Source organism: Scyliorhinus canicula, chromosome 6 (assembly GCF_902713615.1).
Source record: "Scyliorhinus canicula chromosome 6, sScyCan1.1, whole genome shotgun sequence".
In the NCBI taxonomy this organism is placed as follows: Eukaryota; Metazoa; Chordata; class Chondrichthyes; order Carcharhiniformes; family Scyliorhinidae; genus Scyliorhinus; species Scyliorhinus canicula.
Genome location: NC_052151.1, coordinates 62,067,128 through 62,094,842, shown reverse-complemented (window position 1 = coordinate 62,094,842; position 27,715 = coordinate 62,067,128). Strand labels below are relative to the sequence as shown.

Sequence of the window (27,715 nt, the reverse complement as noted above, 5' to 3'; positions counted from 1 at the left end):
AACTTTATCATCTGTCCAATCAATGCTGCTAATGGGTTTCAATTTCCCACCAACTGGGTCATGTGTTTTAATTGTGATACAATTTCTTTTGCTCCAGACACCATGCTTCTCTAATTCAACTGTATGTTTACCCAAATTCTGAACGATCTTGTCTTTACATTTTACAGCTTCACTGATTATTTTTCCTGCAGTTTTAGTTGGTAGCTTCACCACAAACTTCCTCTGTATAATCAATTGTTCTTAATATTTTAATTTTTCCTGCATCTATTTTTATTAAATCTTGTCCTGCCATCAGATTCTCATCTCCTGATACTGCAAGTAATTCTCTTTAATCTAATTTCTGGGCCAATATATTTATTCTCCAAAGCTCCTTCTTCAATGCATTTAACATTCTAAACATCATTATTTTTGCTAGTGACATTTTGTGATCATCCGGCAGTAGGACCCTGCGGAGCTATGCAATGTCAATTTCAACGCATCAGTTTCAAAGTAATCTCCTGCACACAGCTGACTGCTGCCCAGTAAAACTTATTTATCTGTTTATTCTGAGACCAATTTAGTTCTGAACATACTGATTTACGACCTCATAATACTGATCACAATTCTGCCTGCCTGCCGTTTACAACTTCCAATTGATGTGAAACTTGGTTTTGCAAAATACAACATTTTTAAAAATACAAACACCAAAGGAAATTCTCAAATCCTTATGAAACATACACACACTCATTAATCCACTAAGATCTTGGATCACTACTTTGTAGGGCTTCACAAATCCTTATTAAACACATACTCATTTATGCACTGAGATCTTGGACCTCTATTCAGTAGGGTTTTAGTTACTCTTAACAAAAACTGAGACCCCTCCGTGCTGATAAGTCTCTCTTATGCAGGAGTTTTTTGCCTCTTAATCTTTTCCACTCTTGTTTCATTGCTTCAACTCTTGACCGTGTTTCAGAGCAAGAGGATTATTCTAATTGCCATTTTTCGGAATTCTAAGTTCTGTTCCTGGTTGTCCCTTTCAGTTGCAATCTGAAATTAAGGATAAGTACCCTTTCTGGGCCCCATCCAAGGCTAGCTAAGGCACTATCTTCCCGTTTTAGTTAAGGGTTGATTGGTTATTGGTCTCTAAAGGATTCTGGGAGTCCCCATTTCTCTAGGATGTTCCCTCACAATCAGCCTTACTCTAAGGATGATTTATTTTTTGGCCTCCTTTTTACCAGTAATGCATGCAAGATTTTTCATGCTGTCACCAAGATGTCTTGCAGACTTTGTCTCGGTCAGAATCTTCTAGTCTGCTGATTTTCACACCCAACCTGAGTTTTAGTCCCCACAGAATATCCTTACAAAAGTCAATCACACATGACTTTCCAGACTAAATGCGGCAGGTATGGTCTGACTCACACATAGACCAGAAACTTCTAATATTCTAGCCTTTGTGCCAGTTAGAAACGTCTAATATTCCAAGCGTTTCTTGGGAACTAGAAACTTCTAATATTCTAGCCCCCACTCTAGCCCCCATTCTGCTCAGCTAGAAACTTCTAATATTCTAGCCTTGCTTTACCTAGAAACTTCTAATATTCTGGGCCTCGACGCTGGGTGCCACGGAGAAAGCAAAACAACTGGCTGGATGTAATTGACACGGTGTTAACACGTCGTCGGGTGCCATGTAGAAAATAAAGCAACCCACTAGGTGTAATTAACACTGTTTTAATTAAACGTTGGGCGCCATGTTGTTGAAAACTCATCACTATTCTTAGAATTCCCCCTATACCAAAAAGGGCCGACATTCTAAATGGTAAACAGGAATTCTCACTCCCAAACTCCTAAGCAGGCTTCGGTGGGTGCTATTCAGTCAAACTATGTTTTCAAGTTATCCGCCGGTATAACCCATACCTTCACAGAAGATTTCATCTACTTACCACTTCGTAGCATCGATCCTGGGTCCCGCATTGCTAAGTAAGTAAAGTAGACTTTGGAATAACCACTGTTTCAGGTTAAAACTTTAAAGTTATTTTATTATATTTTTTTCTTTTAAAAAGATGCAATCACTGTCTTTACAGAAAAGTAAAAATATCTTGCTTCTGGATCCTTCTGATTGGTTGAAGGGACCTTCAGGCCCACCTTGACAATCAATCTTCTTTTTAAAATCTGGTCTTCTTTAGAAGTATTCACTGGTTAGCTCGGTTGCTATGTCCTGTTTTCCCATGTACCGAGCTGCCTCTGCTGGCTATCTCTGAACTGACTCTGCCTCCTCTTTAAATTCTGGTCTTCCTTAGATGTATTAGCTGTTTTAGCTCGGCTACTTGGCCCTGTCCCTTTCCCATGACCGAGCTGACTGTAAGCTGACTCTGCTTGCTTTTCTTGTTCCTTCTCTGCTTCTCTCTCACCCCCTCTGGTTCTGGGTTTATATTCTCTTTCTAACAGTTATTAAGTTTTTATGACTTTATTGTAAATTAACTTTTATTTCACTTTTTTAAAAAAATAATTTTTATTGAACCGCATATTGAACAACGAACCGCAATAAAGTACCAACAATAACAATAATGATAACAGTCATAAACATTCGCCCATCCTTAATGAACAACAAACATATTAACAACAACAACTTAAATTAACACAATATTAAGTTAAATAACCATTGAAAAAAATAGAAACAATAAAGAATACCCTCCATTCCCCCCCACCCGGGTTGCTGCTACTATTGACCAAGATACCTATCTTTGAGCCAGAAAGTCCAGAAAAGGCTGCCACCGTTTATAGAACCCTTGTACTGATCCTCTCAGGACAAATTTGACCCTCTCCAATTTTATAAATCCCGCCATGTCACTGATCCAGGTCTCCACACTTGGGGCCTCGCATCTTTCCACTGCATCAAGATCCTCCGCCGGGCTACTAGGAACGCAAAGGCCAGAACACTGGCCTCTTTCGTCTCCTGCACTCCCGGCTCCGCCGCAATTTCAAAAATCACGAGTCCCAACCTGGTTTGACCCTGGATCCAACCACCCTCGACACCGTCCCTGCCACCCCCTTCCAGAATTCTTCCAGTGCCAGGCATTCCCAGAACATACGGCCATGATTCGCTGGACTCCCCGAACACCTGGTGCACCTGTCCTCCCCCCCCCCCCCCCCCCCCCCCCCAAGAACCTACTCATCCGAGTCACAGACATATGGGCTCGATGCAGCACCTTAAATTGGATGAGACTAAGCCTTGCACATGATGAGGAAGAGTTGACTCTCTCCAAGGCATCTGCCCAAGTCCCATCCTCTATCTGCTCCCCTAGTTCCCCCTCCCATTTGTCCTTCAGCTCCTCCACTGACGACTCCTCCACCTCCTCCATTACCTTCTAAATGTCAGACACCTTTCCCTCTCCGACCCACACCCCCGAAAGCACTCTGTCCATCGCCCCCCATGAGGGCAGCAAAGGAAATTCCTCCACCTGTCGCCTAGCAAACGCCTTTACCTGCAAGTATCTGAACATGTTCCCTTGGGGGAGCCCAAATTTATCTTCCAGTTCCCCCAGGCCCGCAAATCTCCCGGCAATAAACAGGTCCCTCAATTTACTGATGCATATCCTTTGCCACGCCCTAAATCCCCCATCAGTGTTCCCCGGGATGAACCGATGATTTCCACCTAATGGAGCCTCCATCGAGCCCCCTGTTTCCCCCCTATGCCGTCTCCACTGTCCCCAGATTCTTAGGGTCGCCGCCACCACCGGGCTCGTGGTATACCTCTTAGGAGAGAGCGGCAACGGCGCCGTTACCAGGGCACCCAGGCTCGTACCTCTACAAGATGCCATCTCCATTCTTTTCCACGCCCCCCCCATCACCCATTTACGCACCATTGACACATTGGCCGCCCGATAGTACCCCAAAAGGTTGGGCAGCGCCAGCCCGCCTCTATCCCTCCCTCGCTCCAGGAAAACCCTCTTCACTCTCAGAGTCCCATGTGCCCACACAAAGCTCAAAATACTGCTAGTCACTCTCCTAAAGAAGGCCCTGGGGATGAAGATGGGCAGGCACTGAAAGAGGAACAAGAACCTCGGAAGCACCGTCATTTTGACGGACTGCACACTCCCCGCCAATGACAATGGCAGCATGTCCCTCCTTTTGAACTCCTCCTCCATCTGATCCACAAGCCTGGTGAAATTATGTTTGTGAAGAGTCCCCCAGTCCCTGGCCACCTGCACCCCCAGGTACCTAAAACTCTCCCCTGCCCTCCTAAGCGGGAGCCTACCAATTCCCCCCTCCTGGTCCCCAGGGTGCACCACAAACACCTCACTCTTGCCTAGATTTAGTTTATAGCCTGAAAAGGTCCCAAACTCAGCTAGCAGCTCCATAACCCCCGGCATCCCTCCCACCGAGTCTGCCACATACAGTAGCAGGTCATCGGCATGCAACGACACCCTATGTTCCTCCCCACCCTGCACCAAACCCCTCCACCTCCCTGAATCCCTCAACGCCATCGCCAATGGTTCGATTGCCGATGCAAACAACAAGGGGGACAGGGAGCAACCCTGCCTGGTCCCTCGGTAAAGCCGGAAGTACTCCGACCTCCTCCCATTCGTGGCCACACACGCCATCGGGGCCTCATATAGCAGCCTCACCCATCTAATAAAACCTTCACCAAATCCAAACCTCCCCAACACCTCCCATAAGTACTCCCACTCCACTCTATCGAAGGCCTTCTCCGCATCCAGCGCCACCACTATCTCTGCCTCCCCGTCAATCGCCGGCATCATGATGACATTCAACAACCTCCGCACATTTGTGTTCAGCTACCTTCCCTTAACAAAACCTGTCTGGCCCTCGTGTACAACCCCTGGCACACAGTCCTCTATCCTGGTGGCCAGGATCTTTGCCAGCACCTTGACATCCACATTAAGGAGAGATATGGGCCTGTATGAACCACATACACACCTCCTCCTCCGCCAACAACCCCACATCCAACCGCCACAACGGGCACTGGTCCCGCACCTCTCCCACCTCCAACTCCATCCAATGCGGAGCGTGGTCGGAGATTGCAATGGCCGAATATTTGGCCTCCTCCACTCTCGGAATCAGTCCCCTACTCACCACGAAGAAGTCTATCCGAGAATAAACCCTATGTACATGGGAGAAGAAAGAGTACTCCTGTGCCCTCGGCCTCACAAACCTCCATGGGTCCACCCCTCCCATCTGGTCCATAAACCTCCTCAACACCTTGGCCGCCGCCGGCCTCCTACCCGTCCTAGAGCTGGACCAATCCAGTGAAGGATCCAACACCGTATTGAAGTCCCCCCCCCCCCCCCCCCCCCCCCCCATAATCAGACCTCCCGCCTCTAGATCCGGGACACGTCCCAGCATACGCCTCATGAAGCCCGCATCATCCCAATTTGGGGCATACACACTAACAAGTACCACCTTCTCTCCCTGTAGCCTGCCCCTTACCATAACAAACCCCCCCCCCCCCCTTATCCGTCACCCCCCGGTTCTTCACATCCAACCCAGAGTGGAAAACCTGCCCCGCCCACCCCTTCCCCAGACGGACCTGGTCCGCCACCTTCAGGTGGGTCTCCTGAAGCATTGCCACATCTGCCTTTAGCTCCCTCAGATGAGCAAGTACCCTAGACCGCTTCACCGGCCCATTCAATCCTCTCGCATTCCAGGTGACCAACAGAGGGCCCCCCCCCCCCCCGTCGACTAGCCATAGCCCGTTGACTGCCCGCCCCAGGCCAGCACCCCCCGCCCGACCCAGTCCCCACGGCGACAACACCTCACCTCTGCCCTCCCGGTCCACACCAGCTCCTTCCTGACCCTGCCAGCAGCAACCCGGTATCCCCCCCCCCCCCCCCCCCCCCCCCCCAGGCTAGAAACCCTCCTAGCCGCGAACCGTCCTCCATTGTACTTCCGTGGGTCAGCTAACTTCTGCTGACCCCGGAAACTCCCGCCAAAAACCCGACCCCTCCCAGAGTGGGATCATCCCCCATCCTGTCACTCCTCAAGGCACCGCTCCAGCACGGGGAGGAACCAGTTAAGGCCCCGCCCCCCGTCATCATCTCCACCCCCCAGCTCCGCAACGCGGGAAACCAGAGGAAAGCCCGCGCTTTCGCACTGCCCCCCCCACACCCTTCTGACGCAGCTCCCAAATACCAGCCCCACTCCACACCCCCAACCCTATACAGAATACAACAAATCCCCCAACCCCCCCCACAAAATACAAAACTCAAACAATGCCCCCCAACAAAATACAGAACAACACCCCAATAAATAACCATATCAAAATTACAGAAGTACAGAAAAAACACAGCAACAGCAGAAACCAGCAATAAACCATTACAACCGACCCCGCAACCCCCAACCCCTAGTTCGAGTCCAGCTTCTCCGTCCGCACAAAGGCCCACGCCTCCTCCGGGGAATCAAAATAATAATGCCGCTCCAAATAAGTTACCCACAAGCGCGCAGGCTGCAACATTCCAAACTTTATTTTCTTCTTATAGAGCACCTCCTTCGTCCGATTAAACCCGGACCGCCGCTTAGCCACCTCCACACTCCAATCCTGGTAGATCCGTATACCCCATTCTGCCAATTGCTGCTCTTCACCCTCTTGGCCCAGCGCAGCACACACTCCAGATCACTGAACCAGTGGAATCTCACCAGCACCGCACGCGGGGGTTCTTTCTCCTTAAGCCTCCTGGCCAGTACTCTGTGGGCTCCCTCCAGCTCCAAGGGCAGATGGAAAGATCCTACCCCCACTAGCGAGTTCAGCATCGTGGCCACGTAGGTTGTCCGATCCGACCCCTCCAGCCCCTCCGCAAGGCCCAAGATCCTCAGATTCTTCCGCCTCATGCGGAGATCAAGCTCCTCGAAGCGGTCTTGCCACTTCTTATGGAGTGCCTCGTGCCCCTCCACCTTACGAGGACCACGGCCTCCTCCTCTCGTTCAGCGGCCTGCGACTGCAACGCCTGGATGGCAGCACCCTGGGTCGTCTGAATCTCTGAAAGTTTTTTATTCGTTTCCTGCAGAGAGCTCAGCACCTCAGCCTTAAAATCTGCAAAACAGCGCAGGAGAGCAGCCGCCATCTTGGAATCCTTCCCCCGTTTTTTCTGGGGAGCTGCTGCCATTTTTTTCCCCCTTTCCACTCCGAGTTCGAGTCATGAAATGTGGAGAAAGTTGATCACCACACCTTCTCCCACCGGGAGACGTCAAAAAAATTCTGTTTTGGGCTCTAAAAAGAGCCGAAAAGTCCGTTTGAATCAGGAGCTCCCAAATGTGCGGCTTCCTACGTCAGCGCCGCCACCGGAAGTCCCAACTTTTATTTCACTTTGATTGTAAAAGGTACTTTTAATCTAAATTTTTTTTAACACAACTAAGTATTCATTTTGACATGACGTCACCTCTCAGATCTCTGATTACATTGTTTCCTTTGTGATGTTCAAAATGCTTTGATTTCAAGAGGTGTTACTTTTAATTCCTGTCATTTCTATAGTTTTATTTTCCAATTGTGTCCCCAGCTCATTATTTTGACTTTGATTTTAGCTTTAAATTATGTTTCTCGTAGACTGATAGTCTCCAATTTTCTTTAATTTACCTGATATCGGCAGAACTTTACACCTATATCTTTGTCTCCCTAGTCATTCTTTTCTATCTGCTGATTTTACTTCAATGAAGGTGTGAATCATTGCTTTTGGCATAATGCTAAATATCCACTTGGTTATAACTTGAAAAGTTTATATTTATCACTTAGCTCAACTGAAACCCTCATCCATGCTTTTCCAGATGCCTACTAAGATGGTTACTTTCAATGAAGGTGTGAACCATTGTTTTTAGCTTCATACAAGAATCCTGTTTATTGGTGAAGCCTGCTTGACTAAGGCTATCTGCATTTTACAACCCTGCTCTTCGCAGCTGCTGTTAACCCTTTGTGGGATCTTGCCCTATATTCTCTCATGTTTCACTCAGACCAGATATTGCCAGAATTCCATGTTTCAAATGACACATCTTTCCATATTTTCAATTATAGATGATATGCATAAAGCAAGTTTGTATATAATATTATGCATGACCTCTGACCACTAGGTGCAGTGTAAACCCACAACATGACCCGGTGGCTGGGAAATTGGGAATAAGTAGTGCTAACGGTTAGACGTATTTTGTAGTAGCTCTACAATAGTCAATTAGTGTGAGGTTATTATCTTATTTACCTTTATCATGCAGTTGTTTCATATTAAATCATTTAAACTAGATGCTCTGTATTTTATCATTTATGTCCGCCAGTCAACAGAATATGACATGGTCCCAGGATTGATGATTTACTAAGAACTTCTGTATGAAAACATTTGAACCACTAAAGATAACTTTGAAAGTAAAGGAAGAAAACACACAGTTGCTACTAAACTTGCTAGCTATTGGCATCTGGTGCTCAACGCACTACAAAACATCGAAGTCTAGGATGTAGGCATCAAGGACCCAAACAGCTTCGGATTACCAGTAACATAGTCGAGAATTGGATGGTGTTTAAACAACAGTTTAAATTCTATGATGCAGCCCTAGTCTTCAGACACAGCCCAATGAGAGGTGTATAGCATTGCTGCTCACTGGAAGAAATCCCCAAGCAATTGAAATTTTCAACACTTTTGTCTTTGAAAACAAGGCTGACAGCAAAAGCTTCAACGAAGTTCTTAAACAGTTCGATCAGCACTGCTCCCCCCCAAAAAAATAAAACCTTCGAGCGCTATATATTCTGTACACACACCCAGAACATGCGAGAGGTGTTCGATAGCTTCCTCACTGACTTCAGCACACTCCAGTCATCAATGACCAGATAGTTTTTGGAATCGCCAATGATAAAATGCCCGAACAGGCCTGAAACTCGAAAGTGCGATTAAATCTGCCATGCTAATGATCTTTCAGCATGCTCAATCTCCAGCATTTTGGAGTGAAGGCAAAAGGGCCGGCAAATGCCATTAGTGTGGTGGCACAGCTGAATAAGAAACGTGCTCCTCGTGAAAATGGCAATTTTGAGTGGCTGACTGAATCCTCCATTTTATATCCACGATGTAGCAAACGGCAATGCCCTCCTTACGGAAAAAACATGTGCCATCTGCAATGGCAGGAATCATTTTGCAATCCATGTTGTTGCACGTTTTACTTGAGTGTATTACGCGTTTATTGGAGTGTATTAACACGCCTCCGTTTAAAGGCCGTGTGCTTAACACTGCTACAGCTCTGTGTGTGTATTTTCAGCTCTGAGTCGCCAGGTGCCGTATATAGACACCTTACAAGTATTTCAAGGTCAGGTTCAAAGTAATAAAACTATACACCGATTAGTAAGTTCCAACGATCAATATTTATTATACAAATATAATAAATACGCATGCATACGCTAAAGACTAATACCTATTCCTACTATTAAACGACTAAATACTTATCTAAGTAGGAACCAGCAAGGTCAGGGGATGAGGCCTTTGTTCCTTTCTGGGCTGCACCTTCTGTTCGTTACTAGTCGATTAATGTATAGGCAATGCCGGGTTCACGTAGCGAGCGTCGTTTTGGCACTTACTGAACGATGGCTGGTGCTCAACGGCTGGTGATGGAAGACAGGATCAACGGCTGGAGTCGGAGTCAGGATACAACAGCAGATCTGGGCCGGAGTCAAAACAGCAGTCCAAGCCGGAGCACAAAAACAGCGGAGCCGGGGCAAAACAGACAGAACCATGTGCGGGGTCTATCTTTATAGGGTCCCCAATGTCCGTGTCTTTTCGGGGCGGGCCTTTACCTGCCATGTATCGATTGGATCATTTCCCAATCGATGTCTTACAAATCCCCCCAATCTGAGGGTCTCTTCTCGATGGGTGGGGCGGTCTCTAGGGTCTTTTGTGATGGATACTTCTGGTGCCGTTTCGTCTGGGCGTCCACTCAAAGTATCCATTCAAACCCAAATGTTGTTATTGTGTGTGTCCAGATCTGGATTGCCTCATTACTATGCAAAGCGTTTTGCTATTTACACCTTTGGTTGAGATCTTCCACCTGGCCATAAACCAGTTTTGTGACATGCAGAATGCTAATTAGCCTTTGCAGACTGCTTGTCCTGGCTAAGCTGTTTTCTCCCTACAGTCTTAGCAGTTCTCCATTTTGTTAGCCCAGTGTCCATCTTAGGTGGCTACATTCCCTCCTTGTGATCCACACAATAAAATTGTGAAGGATCACCTATGCACGTTGCTTCGAGTGCTTCTGGGTGCCTTCTTTGTGTTCCCTGACCTCGGCAAGTTCCTGGGCGTCTATTCTGTCCTTGACTATGGGAAGAAATTTTTTTACCTGACATCTCTACTTGGCGCTATGTCAAAGGGGACATGCATTACCAAAACCGGGAACCTCTACCTATCACAACTATCCTTATCTTACCTTAAACATTTTATTACAGTCTGAACCTCATCCATTCATACCACATCACATAACATTTCCTGACTCGGCAGTCGAGTCCAGGACAATATGATACATGGGTATTTATTTATTTTATTCACATAGTGCTTTATTCATCAAGGGGCAAGGGGGATTGATGAAACCGAAAAATAGGGGATCGAACTCCATAGATGGTTGAGGGGCAGGAATGGGAGGCTCTCCTTTTCCACTTCCTCAACCTGAGGGTCTGTACGATTATGCAGAGGATTGCGATCACTAGCAGTGATTCAATCACATATGACATGGAGTACCATGTCATAAATTTTGTGCACCAGGTCTGAACTTCACTGATCAGAGCTGAGCACGGGGGAGTTGGTGTGAGGGAAACATTGACGGCAGGGATTGTGGGGGAAACGTGCCTTGCTTCCACACATACAAATACAACATTTAACAGTAATAGGTAGGCTTCCATCATGGTCTTCTCTTCGTTCTCTTTCTCTTCCTCCTGTATGGCCGATCCTTGCTGTGAACCCTCTTTCGCCCTTTGAAAGCTATGGGATCAAGCACAGTATCTGTCAATACACAGTTTAATATCCGTACTTGTTAGTGTATCTGTCCTCTAATTCCAATTGACCCATTAAAATGACTGGCCAAGTCACACCCTGTGACTCCCCTCATTTTTTTTTTCAAAAGCGAATTTTAGGACCAGAATACATCTAACAACTTTCCTCCTGCGAGCTGTCTCGCAGGCTTTGCTAATTTACCATCCGAATGTTCCTGGATGTAAATAGCATGTGGGATGGCGGCCTAAGGGCTGCCTAACGAAAAATGAAAACAAATTTGAAACAAAAGGTCGAATGGGTTGCGTATGGGCCGCTACGGGTACAATTTGAATGGGATCCCCGGGTAAGGCGTGCTGTGCCATACCCGAGCTTGGCTGACCAAAGTGGGTTCTCAGACAGGGCGGGTCCTCAGTGCCGTTTGTCCACTGCCTGAGTAACCTGGATTAAACGGGCAAGAATGTGTCTACCGTGGATTTGCAGCCTCTATTCGCCGAATAGAGGGGCACCTAAAAACAAGGGAGGAGCCAAGATGCTCCTTTTGAAAATTGAGCTGGGCTTCAGACATTTCAGACGATAAGGTGAGCTGGTCACCATAGAAAGTTCTCAGAGGTATCTGCGGACAAACTAAAGTGCGTGCGAGGTGGTCACAATCTTTTCAGCTGAAAAGAAGGTGTCCAGCCTCCAACTGAACCAATAACATTAAATACAAACAACATAAACTGACAAACAAAACATACGTGCAGGTTCCATCAGAAAGGACATCGCTTCCCTCAAGCGGTTCCTATTTTACATCATCTGGACACCTCACTTTTCCTCTGTCTCTGTGAACAGGGTCACAAAGGGGTTGCCGTGTCGGGAGTCAGACACCGTGTCGTCCTGCTCTCCCGGATCCCACACCCTTATGTGGATCAGGCATGAAATTTTTGAATTATGTGACCGGGGGTCACTTTCGTCGTTGCGGACAAGTCTGTACGAATTGTCCCTGTGCCAAAGTAGTGGGTCTAAAAGTGAATGGGTATTGTCGGGGTAGTCGGGGTCGGGTGGTGGGTCTGGGTTTTTAATATAAGTGAGTTCCATGGGGTCACTGGAGTCGGGGTCATAGTCGCTGCAGTGTGGGCTATAGTGTGGTGTGCTGTGGCTGTCCTCAGAGTCAGTGTCTGTATCGTTGTCTCTGCTGCGGCAGCTTGTGGGCGTTTCGGGGCGTGGTCTGTCGTGGTCAGTGGGCGGAGTCGTGGGCGAGTCCGATGAAGAACTGGTCTGTGAGGGGGATGGTGGAAACGTGTCTCTAGTGGGAGGGGTGAGGTGTTCTGCTGCGTCTAGCAGGACATGGTGTGCATGGTTGGACTGTGTTCCATATGCCTTTAGCTGGTTGATATGGAACCATGCGGTCTTTCCATTAGGATATTTTATCTTGTAAACTGAGGGGCTAATTTTATCCGAAATTGAATATGGGCCGGAATATTTTGGTGCCAAAAAACTGCTGGGGTTGTATACAGATAGCATTACCTGTTGCCCAACCTGGAATTCTGTGGGGTGTACGGTCTTATTAAAGCATGCTGTGCTTTGTTTTCGCCGTTTCCCTAGTTGAACTGTGGCTGCGATCTGTGCAGACCTCACAGTCTCAACTAGGTCTTTAACTGCCTTTTCATGTGTGAGGGCCGTCACTTCGGGGCTAGTCATGTCCAGTCCTAAAAGGAATTCTGTACCTTTTATAGGGCGTCCGGTCATGAGTGTGTGTGGTGTGTATCCTGTGGAAGTTGAAACTGTATTTCTGATAAACATGAGTGCAAATGGGAGCACTGAATCCCATGTTGAGTTGTTTTCTTGAACCATTTTTCGAAGTGTGGATTTTAGGGTCCGATTCATGCGCTCTACAATCCCGCTGGACTGTGGGTGATACGCAATATGAAAGTTTTGTTTGATGCCGAATATTGTCAGGACGTTCTTCATGACACGTCCTGTGAAGTGAGATCCCTGGTCCGAATCAATACTTCGGTGTCAGATCTGTGCTCGCTACCTCTATTGCATAGGGGGAAAGGTGGTCTGGGACTAGCAGCGCGGGTGCTACGCTAAGGGCTTTCTTTAACTCCTCCACAGCCTCTGTATGCTGCGGAAGCCATTCCCAGGGGGCTCCTTTCTTAAGGAGGTCTGAGAGTGGGGCGGCTTTTGTCGCGAATCCGTCGATGTGGTTCCGACAATAACCAACCAGTCCTAAGAACGACCGGAGGGCTGAAACATTCTGGGGAAGGGGCAATTTGACAATCGAATCAATTCCTTTGAATTCGATCTCGCGTTTGCCGTGTGTGATGACTGTACCCAAATACATCACTTTGTTTTCCAAAATCTGGGCCTTTCTTGGGTTAACTTTGCAGCCAATTGAGGTTAAAAGTTCCAGGAGCTCGGCCAGAAGCGTAATGTGCTCTGCCTTTGTGTCTGTCTGCAGTAGTAGGTCGTCCACATACTGTACCAGACATTCGGGGCGGGAAAATTTTTCTAGTCCATTCGCCAGCCGTCGGTGGAAAATGGAGGGGGAATTGTGGAATCCTTGTGGAAGGCATGTCCACGTATACTGTTGTGCTTTGAAAGTGAAGGCAAATTTGTACTGGCACGCCTTTGCCAATGGGATTGACCAGAAGCCGTTGCTAATGTCCAATACCGTGAAATATTTGGAGTTGAGTCCCTGTTTGAGCATGGTCTCGGGACTTGTTGCTACCGTGGGGGCTACTGCTGGGGTTACTTTGTTGAGTTCCCGATAATCAATGGTCAGACGCCATGATCCATCGGGCTTTCTCACTGGCCAAATAGGGGCATTATTGGTCGAGGCTACTGTTCTAAGCACACCTTGCTCCAATAAGCTACCTATTACCTTCTCTATTTCTCCCTCTGCTTCTAGGGGAAATCTGTATTGTTTCTGTGGTCGGGGGTCAGGTCCGGTAACGTGAATTTGTCCAGTCATTCTGCCACAGTCGTGCCGGTGACTGGCAAATGCTGTCCTATGTTTGTGTAATACTGCCTTTACTTGTCTGTCCGTGTTTAGTGTAGTCAGGTCAAATGAATAGTCGCCTACTGCGCTAATCCTATTGGCGTAGTCTCCTACTGTGAGGGTAGCGGGTGCTCTGTCCGATCTTGCCATTCGCCAGACACACTGGTTCACTGGGTCGAACGACAGGCTATGGGCATTCATAAAATCTATCCCTAGGATGTGTTCTGCTGTCCGGGGAAGATTTACTAGAACGACGGGGTGTTTGGTGGAAATGTTCCCTAGCTGGATTGCTACGGGTGCTGTAATGTGTCCCTGCCGCGAGTGTCCTGTGAAACCGCTAAGTGTGATGGTGGAGGTGGTCGGCCACGTGTCTGCCTGTGCCGTGGTGGTGGAATTAATCGTGGTGCGGGACCCTCCTGTGTCCCAAAGTAACTCTATGGGCTTCCCTCTAACCTTAGCTGTGACTACCGGTCTTCCGGATTGATCCCAAAGAGTGTCACAGACCCAAGTGGGGGAGCCCGAACACCGTCAGTCCGTCCCGTCCACATTGGTCTGTCCTGACTGGATCCCTATACTATGGATTGGTTTGGCTTTATTCCTATTCAGAGTGCCTGTCTGCTGGCCTCTCTGTGATCTTTGGGGTGCATTACATTCCTTAGCCCAATGTCCTAACTGGCCACAGTTGTAGCATTCCTGCGACTTCTGTGGAGGGCTGTTCTTTCCTTCATTTACCCACGCGGGGTTTTGGTGCGCTCTCACTGCCTGAATGTCTGCTGGAGCCTGAGCCTCTTCTGGGGACTTCACTTTGCCTCTGCCCTGAACTGATTGCTCCCAAGCGCGGGACAATCTTTTCAGGACCCACTTCTCATTATGGGCCTCTTCTGAGGGTCATAGCTGTTGCAAGCACTCTGTCCTGCATCTGTGGCATGGGAAATTATGGTGCGCGTCCATTTAACCATGTTTTCACGGTTCAAATGGGCTCTATTTAAATCGCCGAAAACTGCGTTAAAATGGATCCACAGCCTTCCTGCGAATGCTGTGGGGTGCTCTGTTTTCTTCTGTCGGCACTTGTTAAGTCCTTCTACTGGGTCACCTCGATTATACCCTATGGCATCTAAAATGGAGGTGTGCATTTCCTCTAGGGTGCCTCCGCCAACGTTCTGTGGGTCGGGGAGGGCTGCTACTACCGATTGGTCTAAACTCAGAACTGTGAGCTTAACCTGCTCTCTCTCGTCCAGGCCGTACATGGTTGCCTGTTGCTTTACTTTTGCGAAAGATTGGTGGGGGTCTGCGGTGGGGAGAAACGGAGTGATCTTTTCACACGCGTCCCTGAGTTGGGTTACAGTTAAGGGGGTGGTGTAGGTGATATCGGGTGCGCCTTCTGTGGTCGCTTTCCTCTGGGTGGTGACTGGATTCATTGGTGCGGTAACTATCTGATCTGTAGGGGGTTGGGGTGCTTGTCTTTTCTGCTGCGCTGCTGGCACACATGTTCCCTGAACATAACGCTGCGCTGTTTCGCTTAATTCCTTCCAGTCTGGGGCATTCTCCTCATCTAACTGCGTTCCAAAGGTGCTTTGGAACCCATTTTGCACTGAAAGCAGCGATTGCAGCTCCGCAATCTGCTTCCTGCATTTTGCATGGTCTACTGTACTCTGTCTTTGTTCTGTGGTGGCAGCATGGAGTGCTCTTAAAGCTGCCTTTAGGTCAGAATATTGCCTCTGCAAAGCCTCTACCTGCTTCTCTGATTCTTCTCTTATCAGGACGGCACGTTCCACGTCCTGATAGGCCTTTTCGTACTGGGTCTGGGAACTGCTGAGATGGGCTAGACAAGACTGATGTGCCCTCTTGGCATCATCCACCTCTCTACCTTTCTCTGCCAGCTTCCCTCTAAGATCCATATTTTCTTTCTCGATGTCCCTGACATCCACTTTGCTCATTCGATTTCTCTCTTCTAATTCTGCCCGGAGCGTCTGAACGACCTCCTCTGTGCCTCGCAATTGTGCCAAACAGGACACGATTGCCATCGGCTTGCGTGCTTTGCTAAGGGTTTTCTTATGAATTTGAGAGAGATTCTCCCACCAAGTATGTCCTATACTTCCGGGACCTGTCTCCTCATTCATACAGAATTCTTTCCAAATGGGCCATCCCTTTCCTTGCAGATACTTGCGGAGTTCCAGCTCCCACACGGGACACTGACCTACTCGGCTACTGCTGGTCGCTGAGACCACAAACCGTTCTGGATTCATCAGGCGTTCCGTTGCCTGCATGGCCATTTTCTCTGACTCACTTTAATTTGGAACGGGGGGTGTTGAGGTTATGTCTCACGAAACGGGTAAGGCTTACGCTATCTTCCGTTCACAAAATTCCGAAAGTTTGTCGCAACAAAAATGTTTTCAGGTTTTCCTTACAACCCTGTTAGTGCGCATGCACTAAACACACTTCCGAATTACGTTTATTCGTTTGAACACCTTGAATACTTGTGATTTCTTTCCTTTTTCTTTACCAGATTTCTAATTCAAATTTCAGGGTCCTCGACGGAGTGGGGGTGCCACTTGTAACCGGGTCCCGTCAGGATGTCGCCACTAAATGTTGCACGTTTTACTTGAGTGTATTACGCGTTTATTGGAGTGTATTAACACGCCTCCGTTTAAAGGCCGTGTGCTTAACACTGCTACAGCTGTGTGTGTGTATTTTCAGCTCTGAGTCGCCAGGTGCCGTATATAGACACCTCACAAGTATTTCAAGGTCAGGTTCAAAGTAATAAAACTATACACCGATTAGTAAGTTCCAACGATCAATATTTATTATACAAATATAATAAATACGCATGCATACGCTAAAGACTAATACCTATTCCTACTATTAAACGACTAAATACTTATCTAAGTAGGAACCAGCAAGGTCAGGGGACAAGGCCTTTGTTCCTTTCTGGGCTGCACCTTCTGTTCGTTACTAGTCGATTAATGTATAGGCAATGCCGGGTTCACGTAGCAAGCGTCGTTTTGGCACTTACTGAACGATGGCTGGTGCTCAACGGCTGGTGATCGAAGACAGGATCAACGGCTGGAGTCGGAGTCAGGATACAACAGCAGATCTGGGCCGGAGTCAAAACAGCAGTCCAAGCCGGAGCACAAAAACAGCGGAGCCGGAGCAAAACAGACAGAACCATGTGCGGGGTCTATCTTTATAGGGTCCCCAATGTCCGTGCCTTTTCGGGGCGGGCCTTTACCTGCCATGTATCGATTGGATCATTTCCCAATCGATGTCTTACAAATCCCCCCAATCTGAGGGTCTCTTCTCGATGGGTGGGGCGGTCTCTAGGGTCTTTTGTGATGGATACTTCTGGTGCCATTTCGTCTGGGCGTCCACTCAAAGTATCCATTCAAACCCAAATGTTGCTATTGTGTGTGCCCAGATCTGGATTGCCTCATTACTATGCAAAGCGTTTTGCTATTTACACCTTTGGTTGAGATCTTCCACCTGGCCATAAACCAGTTTTGCGACGTGCAGAATGCTAATTAGCCTTTGCAGACTGCTTGTCCTGGCTAAACTGTTTTCTCCCTACAGTCTTAGCAGTTCTCCATTTTGTTAGCCCAGTGTCCATCTTAGGTGGCTACAATGTTATTCACGAAGAAGGCCTGAACAAACAAAGAGTATCAGCGCTATTGATGAAGTGTGCCTAGGGGACACATTCTTTGTAGACATGATCTCCAGCGCGGACAGGGAGACTCGGCTCATACCAAATAACAACGTATTTGTACCAATCTGAAGCAATAGTGAAGGCAGATAATCATAAAGATAAATGGACAGTGCCACTAAAGATAAATGGCACAGTGATAACAGTCAAGCTTGACACTGGTGCGAGGGCCAACCTCATCAACCTGTCCAATGTTTTTTTTTAAAAGGCTGCGAATTGAACCAAAAATAGTTACCAGAGCAGTATTATTAAGGGATTACAATGGGAACAAATCTCTCGTTTGGAGCATGAGTTTGAGGTTGATGTGAAAAACAAAATTCACAAGTTGAAATTTTCTGTGGTGGCGACGGACAGCGAGTCTTTAATTGGAATTCAGGCTTCTGAGGAGCTGCAGCTAGTCTGACGAGTCTATAGTTCAGACAGTGCTGCAACAGGCTCTCATCCTTCAGGAGACTCCATTCTGAATGATTTCCCTGAAATTTACCAAGGTTTTGGTATGTTACTATACATCTACAAGATTCAATTAAAGGAAGATGCGAAGCCTGTGATTCATGCGCCGAGACATGTGCCAGCAGCATTAATGGATAAACTAAAGGCAGAGCTTGAGAGAATGACTGCCGTGGGTGTCATTAAGGGTAATGAAGTCTTCACAGACTGGGTTAATTCCATGGTCTGTGTAAAGAAGCGCATTCAGCATGCTAAGTTTTATTGGTCGGAATATTGAATACAGGAGTTGGGACGTCTTGTTGAAGTTATACAAGACATTGGTAAAACCACACATGGAATACTGTGTACAGTTCTGGTCACCCTATATTAGAAAGGATATTGTTAAACTAGAAAGAGTTCAGATTAAATTTACGAGGCTGTTCTCAGGACTTGATGGTCTGACTTATAAGGAGAGGCTGGATAGGCTAGGACCTTTTTCCCTGGAGCATAGAAGGCTTGGGGATAATCTTATAGAGGTCTATAAAATAATGAGGAGCATAGATAAGGTGGATAGTCAACATCTTTTCCCAAAGGTAGAGGAGTCTAGAATTAGAGGGCATAGGTTTAATGTGAGAGGGGAGAGATACAAAAGAGACCAGAGGGGTAATTTCTTCACACACAGGGTGCTGAGCATCTGGAACGAACTGCCAGAGGCGGGTATGATTTTGTCTTTTTTAAAAAGCAGTTACATGGGCAGGGTGGGTATAGAGGAATATGGGCCAAATGGGGACTAGCTTAGTGATGAAAACTGGGCGGCATGGGCTAGCTGGCTGAAAGGCCTGTTTCCATGCTGTAAACATGTATGACTCTATTGTTTTGGAGTCAATTCTCACTTCTAATCTGTATGAATTTATATACATGTATTTTAGCATTTTCTTGCATTCAGTAATTAATGAGCTCAAGGAAGTCTGGTTAAATTGGCTCCTTTTACGCCATCGATATTGGGACTCGTGAAAGGTATTCTGTAGAGGATGGGGTCCCTTTAAAAAATATATTAATGTTGTTGTGACCAACCTGGGGGGGTGGGGGAGGTCATAGCAAAGGCTACTTAGGGATATAGGTAGGTAAACTGAATGGGCAAAGATCTGGAAAATTGAGTACAATGAGGGGGGGAAAAACCTTATTCTCCTGTAAGTGGGCATTAATGTTTTATAGCTTCTAAAAATTGATGTTTGCCTCTTGTCTTAAAGTTGTGACAGTTTCAGATGATCAAAATGAAAATTCGAGAAAAGAATCGCAGAAATGGACAAGGAATCAAATTTTCACACTAGCGTCTGTGGCATCGCTGAACTTTAGTTCTATGATTTGTTATTCATGTTTGGGACCTTTCTTTCCAAAAGAGGTAATAAACATCTCTTGTCTTGTGTTTAGATAATAGCTATATATTTTTCAAAGACATCCTTGAAAGTTTCATTAAAGCATTTTGTAATTCTAAGTGGTTTGACAACTACTGTTTCATTAAATATTTGACGGATATATTTAGCTATTTTTACTATTAAAGGATATTGCAGTCATGGAATGTGTTTGATTAGCAAATTGTTGGTCAACACTTGATACAAATAATACATTTAATAATGCTCTTTATCGATGATTTCTCCCTGATGTATATAATTTAGTATCCCTGACAGGTACTCCTTAGATTGTAGTAAGTGGCTGCCTATTTCCACACTTGTTTTAACTGGTCTATTGGAATGCAACAATAACCTACTGATATTATCTAATAGATTTTTAGTATCAGCTATTTGCATTTACATAGAGACGTTTTAATGTAGAAAAATGTTCCAAAACAATTCACTGATGCATAATAAAAATAACATACTGGGCCTACGGTGGAGATATGAGGGGTTGAAAAATACTTGGTCAAAGAGACAGATTTTTAGGAGGGTCTTAAAGGAGGAGAGGGAGGTGGAGTGAATTTGGGACCTAGGCATGTTGCGGGAGTAGGGGAATTGGGCGAGTTGGGCTTGTTGCAGAATAAGATACAGGTTTTTGATGTGCCAGTGTTTAGAAAGATGATATCCAGGAGAGTCTGGAGGTAACCAGTATGAATTTGTGTTTTAGTCACAGATAGGCATCATTAGGGCGGCATGGTGGCACAGTGGTTAGCATTGCTGCCTCACAGCTCTAGGGTCCCAGGTTCAATTCCGGCCTCGTGTGACTGTGTGGAGTTTGCACTTTCTCCGCATGTCTGCGTGGTTTTCCTCCGGGTGCTTCAGTTTCCTCCCACAATCCAAAGATGTGTAGGTTAGGTAGATTGGTTATTCTAAATTACCCCTTTAGTGTGGGGTTAGGGTGGAGGCTTAAAGTAGGGTGCTCTTTCCAAGGGCTGGTGCAGACTCAATGGGCCTCTTCTGCACTGTAAATTTTATGATTCTATGATTAGAGATGGAGGCAGGCAGTTTTAATGGAGAAAACGGGGAGTCAGCTTGGGAATGAATAAGATGTAGAGATAATGAGCAATCTGATTCAGGCTGCAATGGTGGCTAAGGAGTCAGTAGCAAGTGCTCAGAGTTTAGAGTATGCATTGAAGGTGATTTTTCCAGTGCACAGTGAGAGGAAATACTGGTTATCAAACAAGAAAGTCAAACAGTACAACGGTTTTGAAGTACTTAAGAAAGGTGCTGCAGAGAGCTTGATCCTGCAATCCGTGCCGAGAAACTCCCTTCCCACCAAATCTGCAGATCATATTGCCAAATGGCATCTTGTGGGTGAAAGAAAAGGTTCCAAGTCTGGATACCAAATACTTTTAACTGTAAACAGCTTATTAATAAATATATAATACATTTATTGTATATTCTCTTCATAGGCAGAAAAGAAAGGAGCCAGTGCTACTATTGTTGGAATGATTTTTGGGTGTTTTGCTTTAATCGAACTTCTATTTTCACTGATATTGGGAAAATATGTAAGTATTTTATTTTAATATTTATGTTTTCTTATAATATTTTAGCCAGTAGCTAAATGACAATACATTTTTCATGATGGGAAAACAAAATCTATTTTACTAAACCAGTTCATTACAACAGTTTCTCAATGAAGGATAGACAGGTGAAGATCATGGAGTAGGCAGAGGATGGGAAAAAAATTCTGAGGGCAGTCAAATTTGAGGATTCCCCATAAGCTTTCAGGGTTGACTTAAAATCAAAGATCTTTGAGGGCAATAGGCACAGTTGTTCCTGCACAAAATATACAGATTGAATACCTGGCAATTTTGAAAGGCTTTTTAGCACATTTTAAGTGTGGACATTTTAAACATTGGGTTTCTCCTTATGTTTTATGTTTTTTAATTATTATAGCCCAGCACAATTGATTGAAAGCTCCTTATGATGTAATCATGTGTATAAGTGTATATTCCATATAACCATGATGAGATGTTGGGCTGGATTCTCCGGTACCCCAGCCGCGTGTTTCTCGGCGGCGCACCGTTCGCTGTTGACGGGACTTGCTACTCCCGCCACTTGTCAATGTGATTTCCCATTGAAACCATCCCACACCTCTGGGGAAACCCGCAGGCGGAGACGTGCTTCCAGCAGGAAAAGAGAATTCCAACCGGCTGTTTTGCTGACTGTTTAAAATGCCTATTGTTTTTTTTTCAGATTGTGCAAATTGGGGCCAAGTTCATGTTTCTGGTTGGGTTGTTTATTTCTGGCTGGTGTACTATCCTTTTTGGGTAAGTTATCCATTGGAATTTGTATAGTTTTTACTATAGGGATATAGGTAGGTAAATCCAGTCCTGTGTTATTGAATGTGCAAGTTGGGATTCAGGTTGTGGTGGTTTTTGCATGTGTGTGTGAGGCGCTCTCCAAACAACTTTTCAACTCACTCCAGTAAACTGCACAGTGAAAAGGAATTGGCATGCAGTTACAAACACTGAATTAACAAACAGAACTCTTAAAGTTCAAGAAGTGGGATTTGACCAAACTGATGTTTTCTTCAACATAGCTGAGAACCCAAATCCTATTTACTCATATTTGAAAGAGGCAAAATTCCCTGATGTAAATATTGGTTCACAAAGATCCTGATGAGGATTTTTCTCAGTGCATCTATGTTTGTACACTGAGACCTAGATATTCGCCATGACTGAGAGGCTCTCCATTGTGGCGAAAATCGACAAGGTATCCAGGTCCCACCCCTGAACACCCATTTCCAATTTTTGCTGGGCACGAGACTGGAGTCATGCGCAATTTGCCTTTTAAATCACCTGCTGCCTTCATTGAAGTGGGATTTTGGGAGGTCTGGTGTACGACAATTCGAGTTCGTAGATTGGAACAAGTAAGAGGAGGTTTGAACTTGATGAATTCGCTTGATAGTCAGGGCACTCTTTTGGAGAGGTACGTTACTCCTTTGCAACAACTATAGGGGAGGTACACCACCCTTTGGGGTAAACGGGGCCCCCTCTGTGGGAGGCAGGGCACTCTGCGATTGATAAAAGTAAATATGATTATCAAAGTCCAATGCACAAATGCAGAGCAACTGTCAAGCTGTTGAAGAACTCTACAGCTGTCAAAGAACTGTTAGGAACATAACAAATTTATTAAAGACCAACAGATAATTGAGCAAATATGTGCGCAATTCACAGAGGGATGTAAAAATAATAAGAGGGTAATTATATTGGGTGATTTCAACTTCCCAAAATTAATTGGAATAGCCATCATGTTAAGGGCGTAGATGGAGGAGAGTTCCTAAAATGTATACAGGAGAACTTTTTATGTAGATCATCCAGCAAGGGTCGCTGCAATGCTGGACCTAATTCTGCGGAATGAAGCTGGACGGTGGTTGATGTGTTGGTGGGAGAGCATTTTGGTGATAGTGACAGGGTTCAATTTAAATTTGTAATGGACAAAGAAATAAACAAGTTGCAAAAAACGTTTTTGGGATTGGGGGAGAGTAGGTTTTAACAAAATAAGGCAGGGTCTGACCAAGGTAGACTGGAAAGAATTACTAGTGGGGAAACCTACAGAAGAGCAGTGGGGGGCATTCAAAGATGAAATGAGAAGGGCACAGGCCCAAAATGTTCCCTCTAGGGTAATAGGAAGGTGTGACAAATGGATGACCAGAGACATTCAGGATACCATGAGAAGAGGCTGTTAACAAGTATGGGAGCAAGTCTGTAGAGGCATCAGCGGAGTATAGAAAGTGCAGGATGGAGCTTAAGAAATCAATTAGGAGAGCAAAGAGATATGAAAAAGCTCTGACTGATAAAAGAAGGGAAAATCCCAAAATATTCTATAAGTATATCAATGGGAAGAGGATAACCAAGGAAAGGGTAGGGCCCCATTAAGGACCAAGGAGGAAATCTGTGGGAGGAGCCGGAGGACATTGGTAGGGTGTTGGACGAATATTTCACATCTGTCGTCACCCAAGAAAATGAGGAGGTAGTCATGGAACTCTGGGAGAGAGATTGTGAGTTTCTTGAGCAAATTGTCATGGGTATTGGAGGTATTCCCATACCAGCCACCCCGAACAGGCGCCGGAATGTAGCAGCTAGGGGCTTTTAGAGGGGCTGGTTAGCTCACTGGGCTAAATCCCTGGCTTTTAAAGCAGACCAAGCAGGCCAGCAGCACGGTTCGATTCCCGTACCAGCCTCCCCGGACAGGTGCCGGAATGTGGTGACTAGAGGCTTTTCACAGTAACTTCATTGAAGCCTACTCGTGACAATAAGCGATTTTCATTTTCATTTCATTTCATATTGACGGGCTTAAAAGTGGACAAATCTCCAGTCCAGAGATTGTGTCCCAGGCTGCGTGGGAGGTGAGGGAGGAGATTGCTAGGGCTTTGACCCAAATTTTTAATTCCCCTCTGGTCATTGGCTAGGTGGCAGAAGACTGGAGAACCGCTTATGTGGTCCCACTATTTAAGAAAGGTTATAAAGCCAAGCCAGGAAACTACAGACCAGTGAGTCTCACATTGATGGTTGGGAAACTACTGGAGAAGATTCTGAAGAAGAGAATCTATCTCCACTTGGAGAGGCAAGGTTTGATCAGGGATAGTCAGCATGGCTTTGTCATAGGGAGGTCATGCCTAACATATTTGATTGAATTTTTTGATCATATAATCAAGTGTATAGATGAGGGTATTGCAGTTGATGTAGTTTACATGGATTTCAGCAAAGCCTTTGACAAGATACCACATGGGAGACTTATTAAGATGGCAAGTGGGATACAGGGTGATTTGATAAGGTGGATTCATAATTGGTTTAGCGGTAGGAGACAGAGGGTGATGATAGATGGCTGCTTTAGTGTCTGGAAGCCAATGTCCAGCGGCATGCCACAGGGATCTGTGCTATGTAGCCATCTGAAATAGACACCTGCAAACGACCATGGGAATTGTGGTCAGCTTGGACACTGACAGATACATAGCCTCTGTGTATTGTGCAAAGAAACCAGACCTGACCAAAAATTGAATCCATTAAGAGTCGATCAGCATTTCCCCCAGAACAATAGAGTTTGAATCAAGGAGTTACAACAGTAGCAGATTAACCTGCGCCACTTCCCCTTATTTGGAAAGGCCTACGTGCCTAGGACAATGATAGCTAGGACCCGCCCAGCCACCGAGGTATCCGCCCCCTAATTGGCCAGAATCAATGAGGGTGATCAAACCCTAACGATCCATTGGAGCTGGAGATAGGACCGCCCAAAAGGGCGGGAAAGAGAAGAAGGATAAGAAGCCCTGCACACTAGGGAGTGGCCTCTTTTGGACCGGCCTGTGTGCGACCAACTGCAGCATATAAACTAGCTAAGTTCAAGGACCCATGATTGCTACCTGAAGGACGAGCCCAGCCGAGACGAACCTGAAGACTTCCAACTGACCTATGTGGACACAGATAAAGGCCTTATCTCCCGCACACAGTCGGTCACCCCGAAGTTTAGTAAAGGTCATCTTAGTTATTAAGTCTAGTTTAGTGCGTAGTCGCGTGTATTAATGCATATAGAAATAAGTCTTGTGTTATTAATAAACTGCCTTTGAACTAAAACACTAGTTGTGTGGTCATTCGGTGGACATGAGAAACAACTTTTTTTTTAAAATAAATTTAGTTTATCCAATTATTTTTTCCAATTAAGGGGGCAATTTAGTGTGGCCAATCCACCTACTCTGCACATTTATGGGTTGTGGGGGCGCAACCCACGCAGACACGGGGAGAATGTGCAAACTCCACACGGACAGTGACCCAGAGCCGGGATCGAACCTGGGACCTCAGCGCCGTGAGGCAGCTGTGCTAACCACTAGGCCACCGTGCTGCCCGACATAAGAAACAACTTGTGGTTCACATAGAAATAAAGAAGTCAACAGCTGGGCCCCCTATTGTTTATCATTTATATCAGTGACATAGATGACTATGTGAGAGGTAGAATCAGTACATTTGTGGATGACACAAAGATTGGCCCGGTGGTCAACAGTGGGTTTGAGTGTCTTGGGTTACAGGAAGATATAGATGGGATGGTCAAATCAGCGAATAAGTGGCAGATGGAATTTAACCCTGAAAAGTATGAGGTGATACACTTTGGAAGGAGCAATTAACAAGGAAGTAGACTATGAAATGTCTGACACTGGGAAGTTCCGAAGAACAAAGGGACCTTCACGTGTTTGTCTGTAGATCTCTGAATGCAGAAATGCTTTTTAATAGGGTGGTGAAAAAGGCACATGAGACACTCGCTTTTATCAATCAGGGCATAGATTACAAAAGCAGGGAGGTCATAGAACATAGAACAGTACAGCACAGAACAGGCCCTTCGGCCCTCAATGTTGTGCCGAGCCATGATCACCCTACTCAAACCCACGTATCCACCCTATACCCGTAACCCAACAACCCCCCCCCCTTAACCTTACTTTTATTAGGACACTACGGGCAATTTAGCATTGCCAATCCACCTAACCCGCACATCTTTGGACTGTGGGAGGAAACCGGAGCACCCGGAGGAAACCCACGCACACAGGGGGAGGACGTGCAGACTCCACACAGACAGTGACCCAGCCGGGAATCGAACCTGGGACCCTGGAGCTGTGAAGCATTTATGCTAACCACCATGCTACCCTGCTGCCCCTGCTTTTTTTTTTTGAGTTTTAGAGCTGCATACAACCTTGGTAGGCCACAGCAGGAGTACTGTGTGCAATTATGGTCGCCTCATTATAGGAAGGATGTGATTTCACTGGAGGGGTTGCAGAGAAGATTCACCAGAATGTTGCCTGGGATGGAGCATTTAAGCTATGAAGAGAGGTTGGATAGGCTTGGGTTGTTTTCTCTGGAGCAGAGAAGACTGACCCGATAGAGGTGTACAGGATTATGAGAAGATTGGACAGGGCGGATAGGGAACAGCTGTTCCCCTTAGTTGAAGGATCGGTTATGAGGAGACACAAGTTCAAAATGAGGAGTGAGAGGTTTTTTGAGGAATTGAGGAAAGTCAGGGTAGTGATCGTCTGGAATGCACTGCCTGGGAGGGTGGGAGAGGCGGGATGCCTCATCTTTTAAAATGTGCCTGGATGAGTATTTGGCATGCCATAACATGGCGATGGGCCAACTGCTGGCAAGTGGGATTAGTTGGGCAGGTCAGGGCCTTTCATGTATTGGTGCAGACTCGATGGGTTAAAGGGCCTCTTCTAGAGTGTATTATTGTGTGATTCTGGGAACTAGGTGCAGGATTAAATAATTCAGCCCCTCGAGCCTGCTCCGCCATTCAATATGATCATGACTGATGTAATCTAAGCCTCAACTCCACTTTCCTGCACGTTCTCCATAACCCTTCAACCCATTACTAATTAATAACCTGTTCATCTCCTCAAATTTACTCAAATGTCCCGTCATTCACTGCACTCTGGGGTAGTGAAGTCCATAGATTCACGACCCTTTTGAGAGAAGTAATTTCTCCTCATCTCTGTTTTAAATCTACTACCTATCCTAAAACTATGACCTCTTGTTCTAGATTGCCCCACAAGAAGAAACAACTGCTCTCATTCTACTTTGTCAATACTCGTTGGCATCTTATATACCTCAACTAGACCTCCTCGCATTCTTCTAAACTGCTCAATCTCTCTTCATGAGACAAACCCCTCACCTCTGGAATCAATCTAGTGAACCTCCTCTGCACTGCCTCTAATACAACTACATCCCTCCTCAAATAAGGGGACCAAAACTGTACATGTACTCCAGGTGGGATCTCAGTAATGCCGTGTACAGTTGCAGCAATACTTCCCTACTTCTATACTCTCTTCCTTTTGCTATAAAGGCCAACATTTTATTTGCCTTCCTTATTACCTGCTGCACCTGCATGCTAGTTTTCTGTGATTCATGCAGGAGGACACCCAGTTTCCTCTGCACCAAAGCACTCTGAAGTTTCTCTCCAGTTAGATAATAAATTGCCGTTCCATTTTTTCTGACCAAAATGGATAACCTCGCACTTATCTACGTTAAACTCCATCGGCCAAAACCACTCATCTAACCTATCTATAACCATTTGTAAATATCTTATTTCCTCATTGCAACTTACTATCACACCTATTTTAGTGGCATCTGCAAAGTTGGTTATAGTACCTTTTGGTCCTGCATCCAAGTCATATTCCTGCATCCAAGTCATTAATATATATTGTAAACAGTTGGGACACGAGGGCCGAACTCTG

At 45.9% G+C, this 27,715-nt stretch overlaps 1 protein-coding gene across 2 annotated transcripts in view; it reads left to right on the top strand.

Annotated features, from left to right (window-relative positions):
- Nucleotides 1–27,715, top strand: part of slc18b1 (solute carrier family 18 member B1) — a 97,843-nt gene that overhangs the window by 7,879 nt on the left and 62,249 nt on the right. For both annotated transcript variants that reach the window (XM_038799364.1, XM_038799363.1), the window contains exons 2-4: nucleotides 19,297–19,448; nucleotides 20,913–21,008; nucleotides 21,700–21,773. In XM_038799364.1, coding sequence (XP_038655292.1) covers nucleotides 19,297–19,448; nucleotides 20,913–21,008; nucleotides 21,700–21,773 — 322 coding nt within the window. The remainder of the gene's footprint in view (nucleotides 1–19,296; nucleotides 19,449–20,912; nucleotides 21,009–21,699; nucleotides 21,774–27,715) is intronic.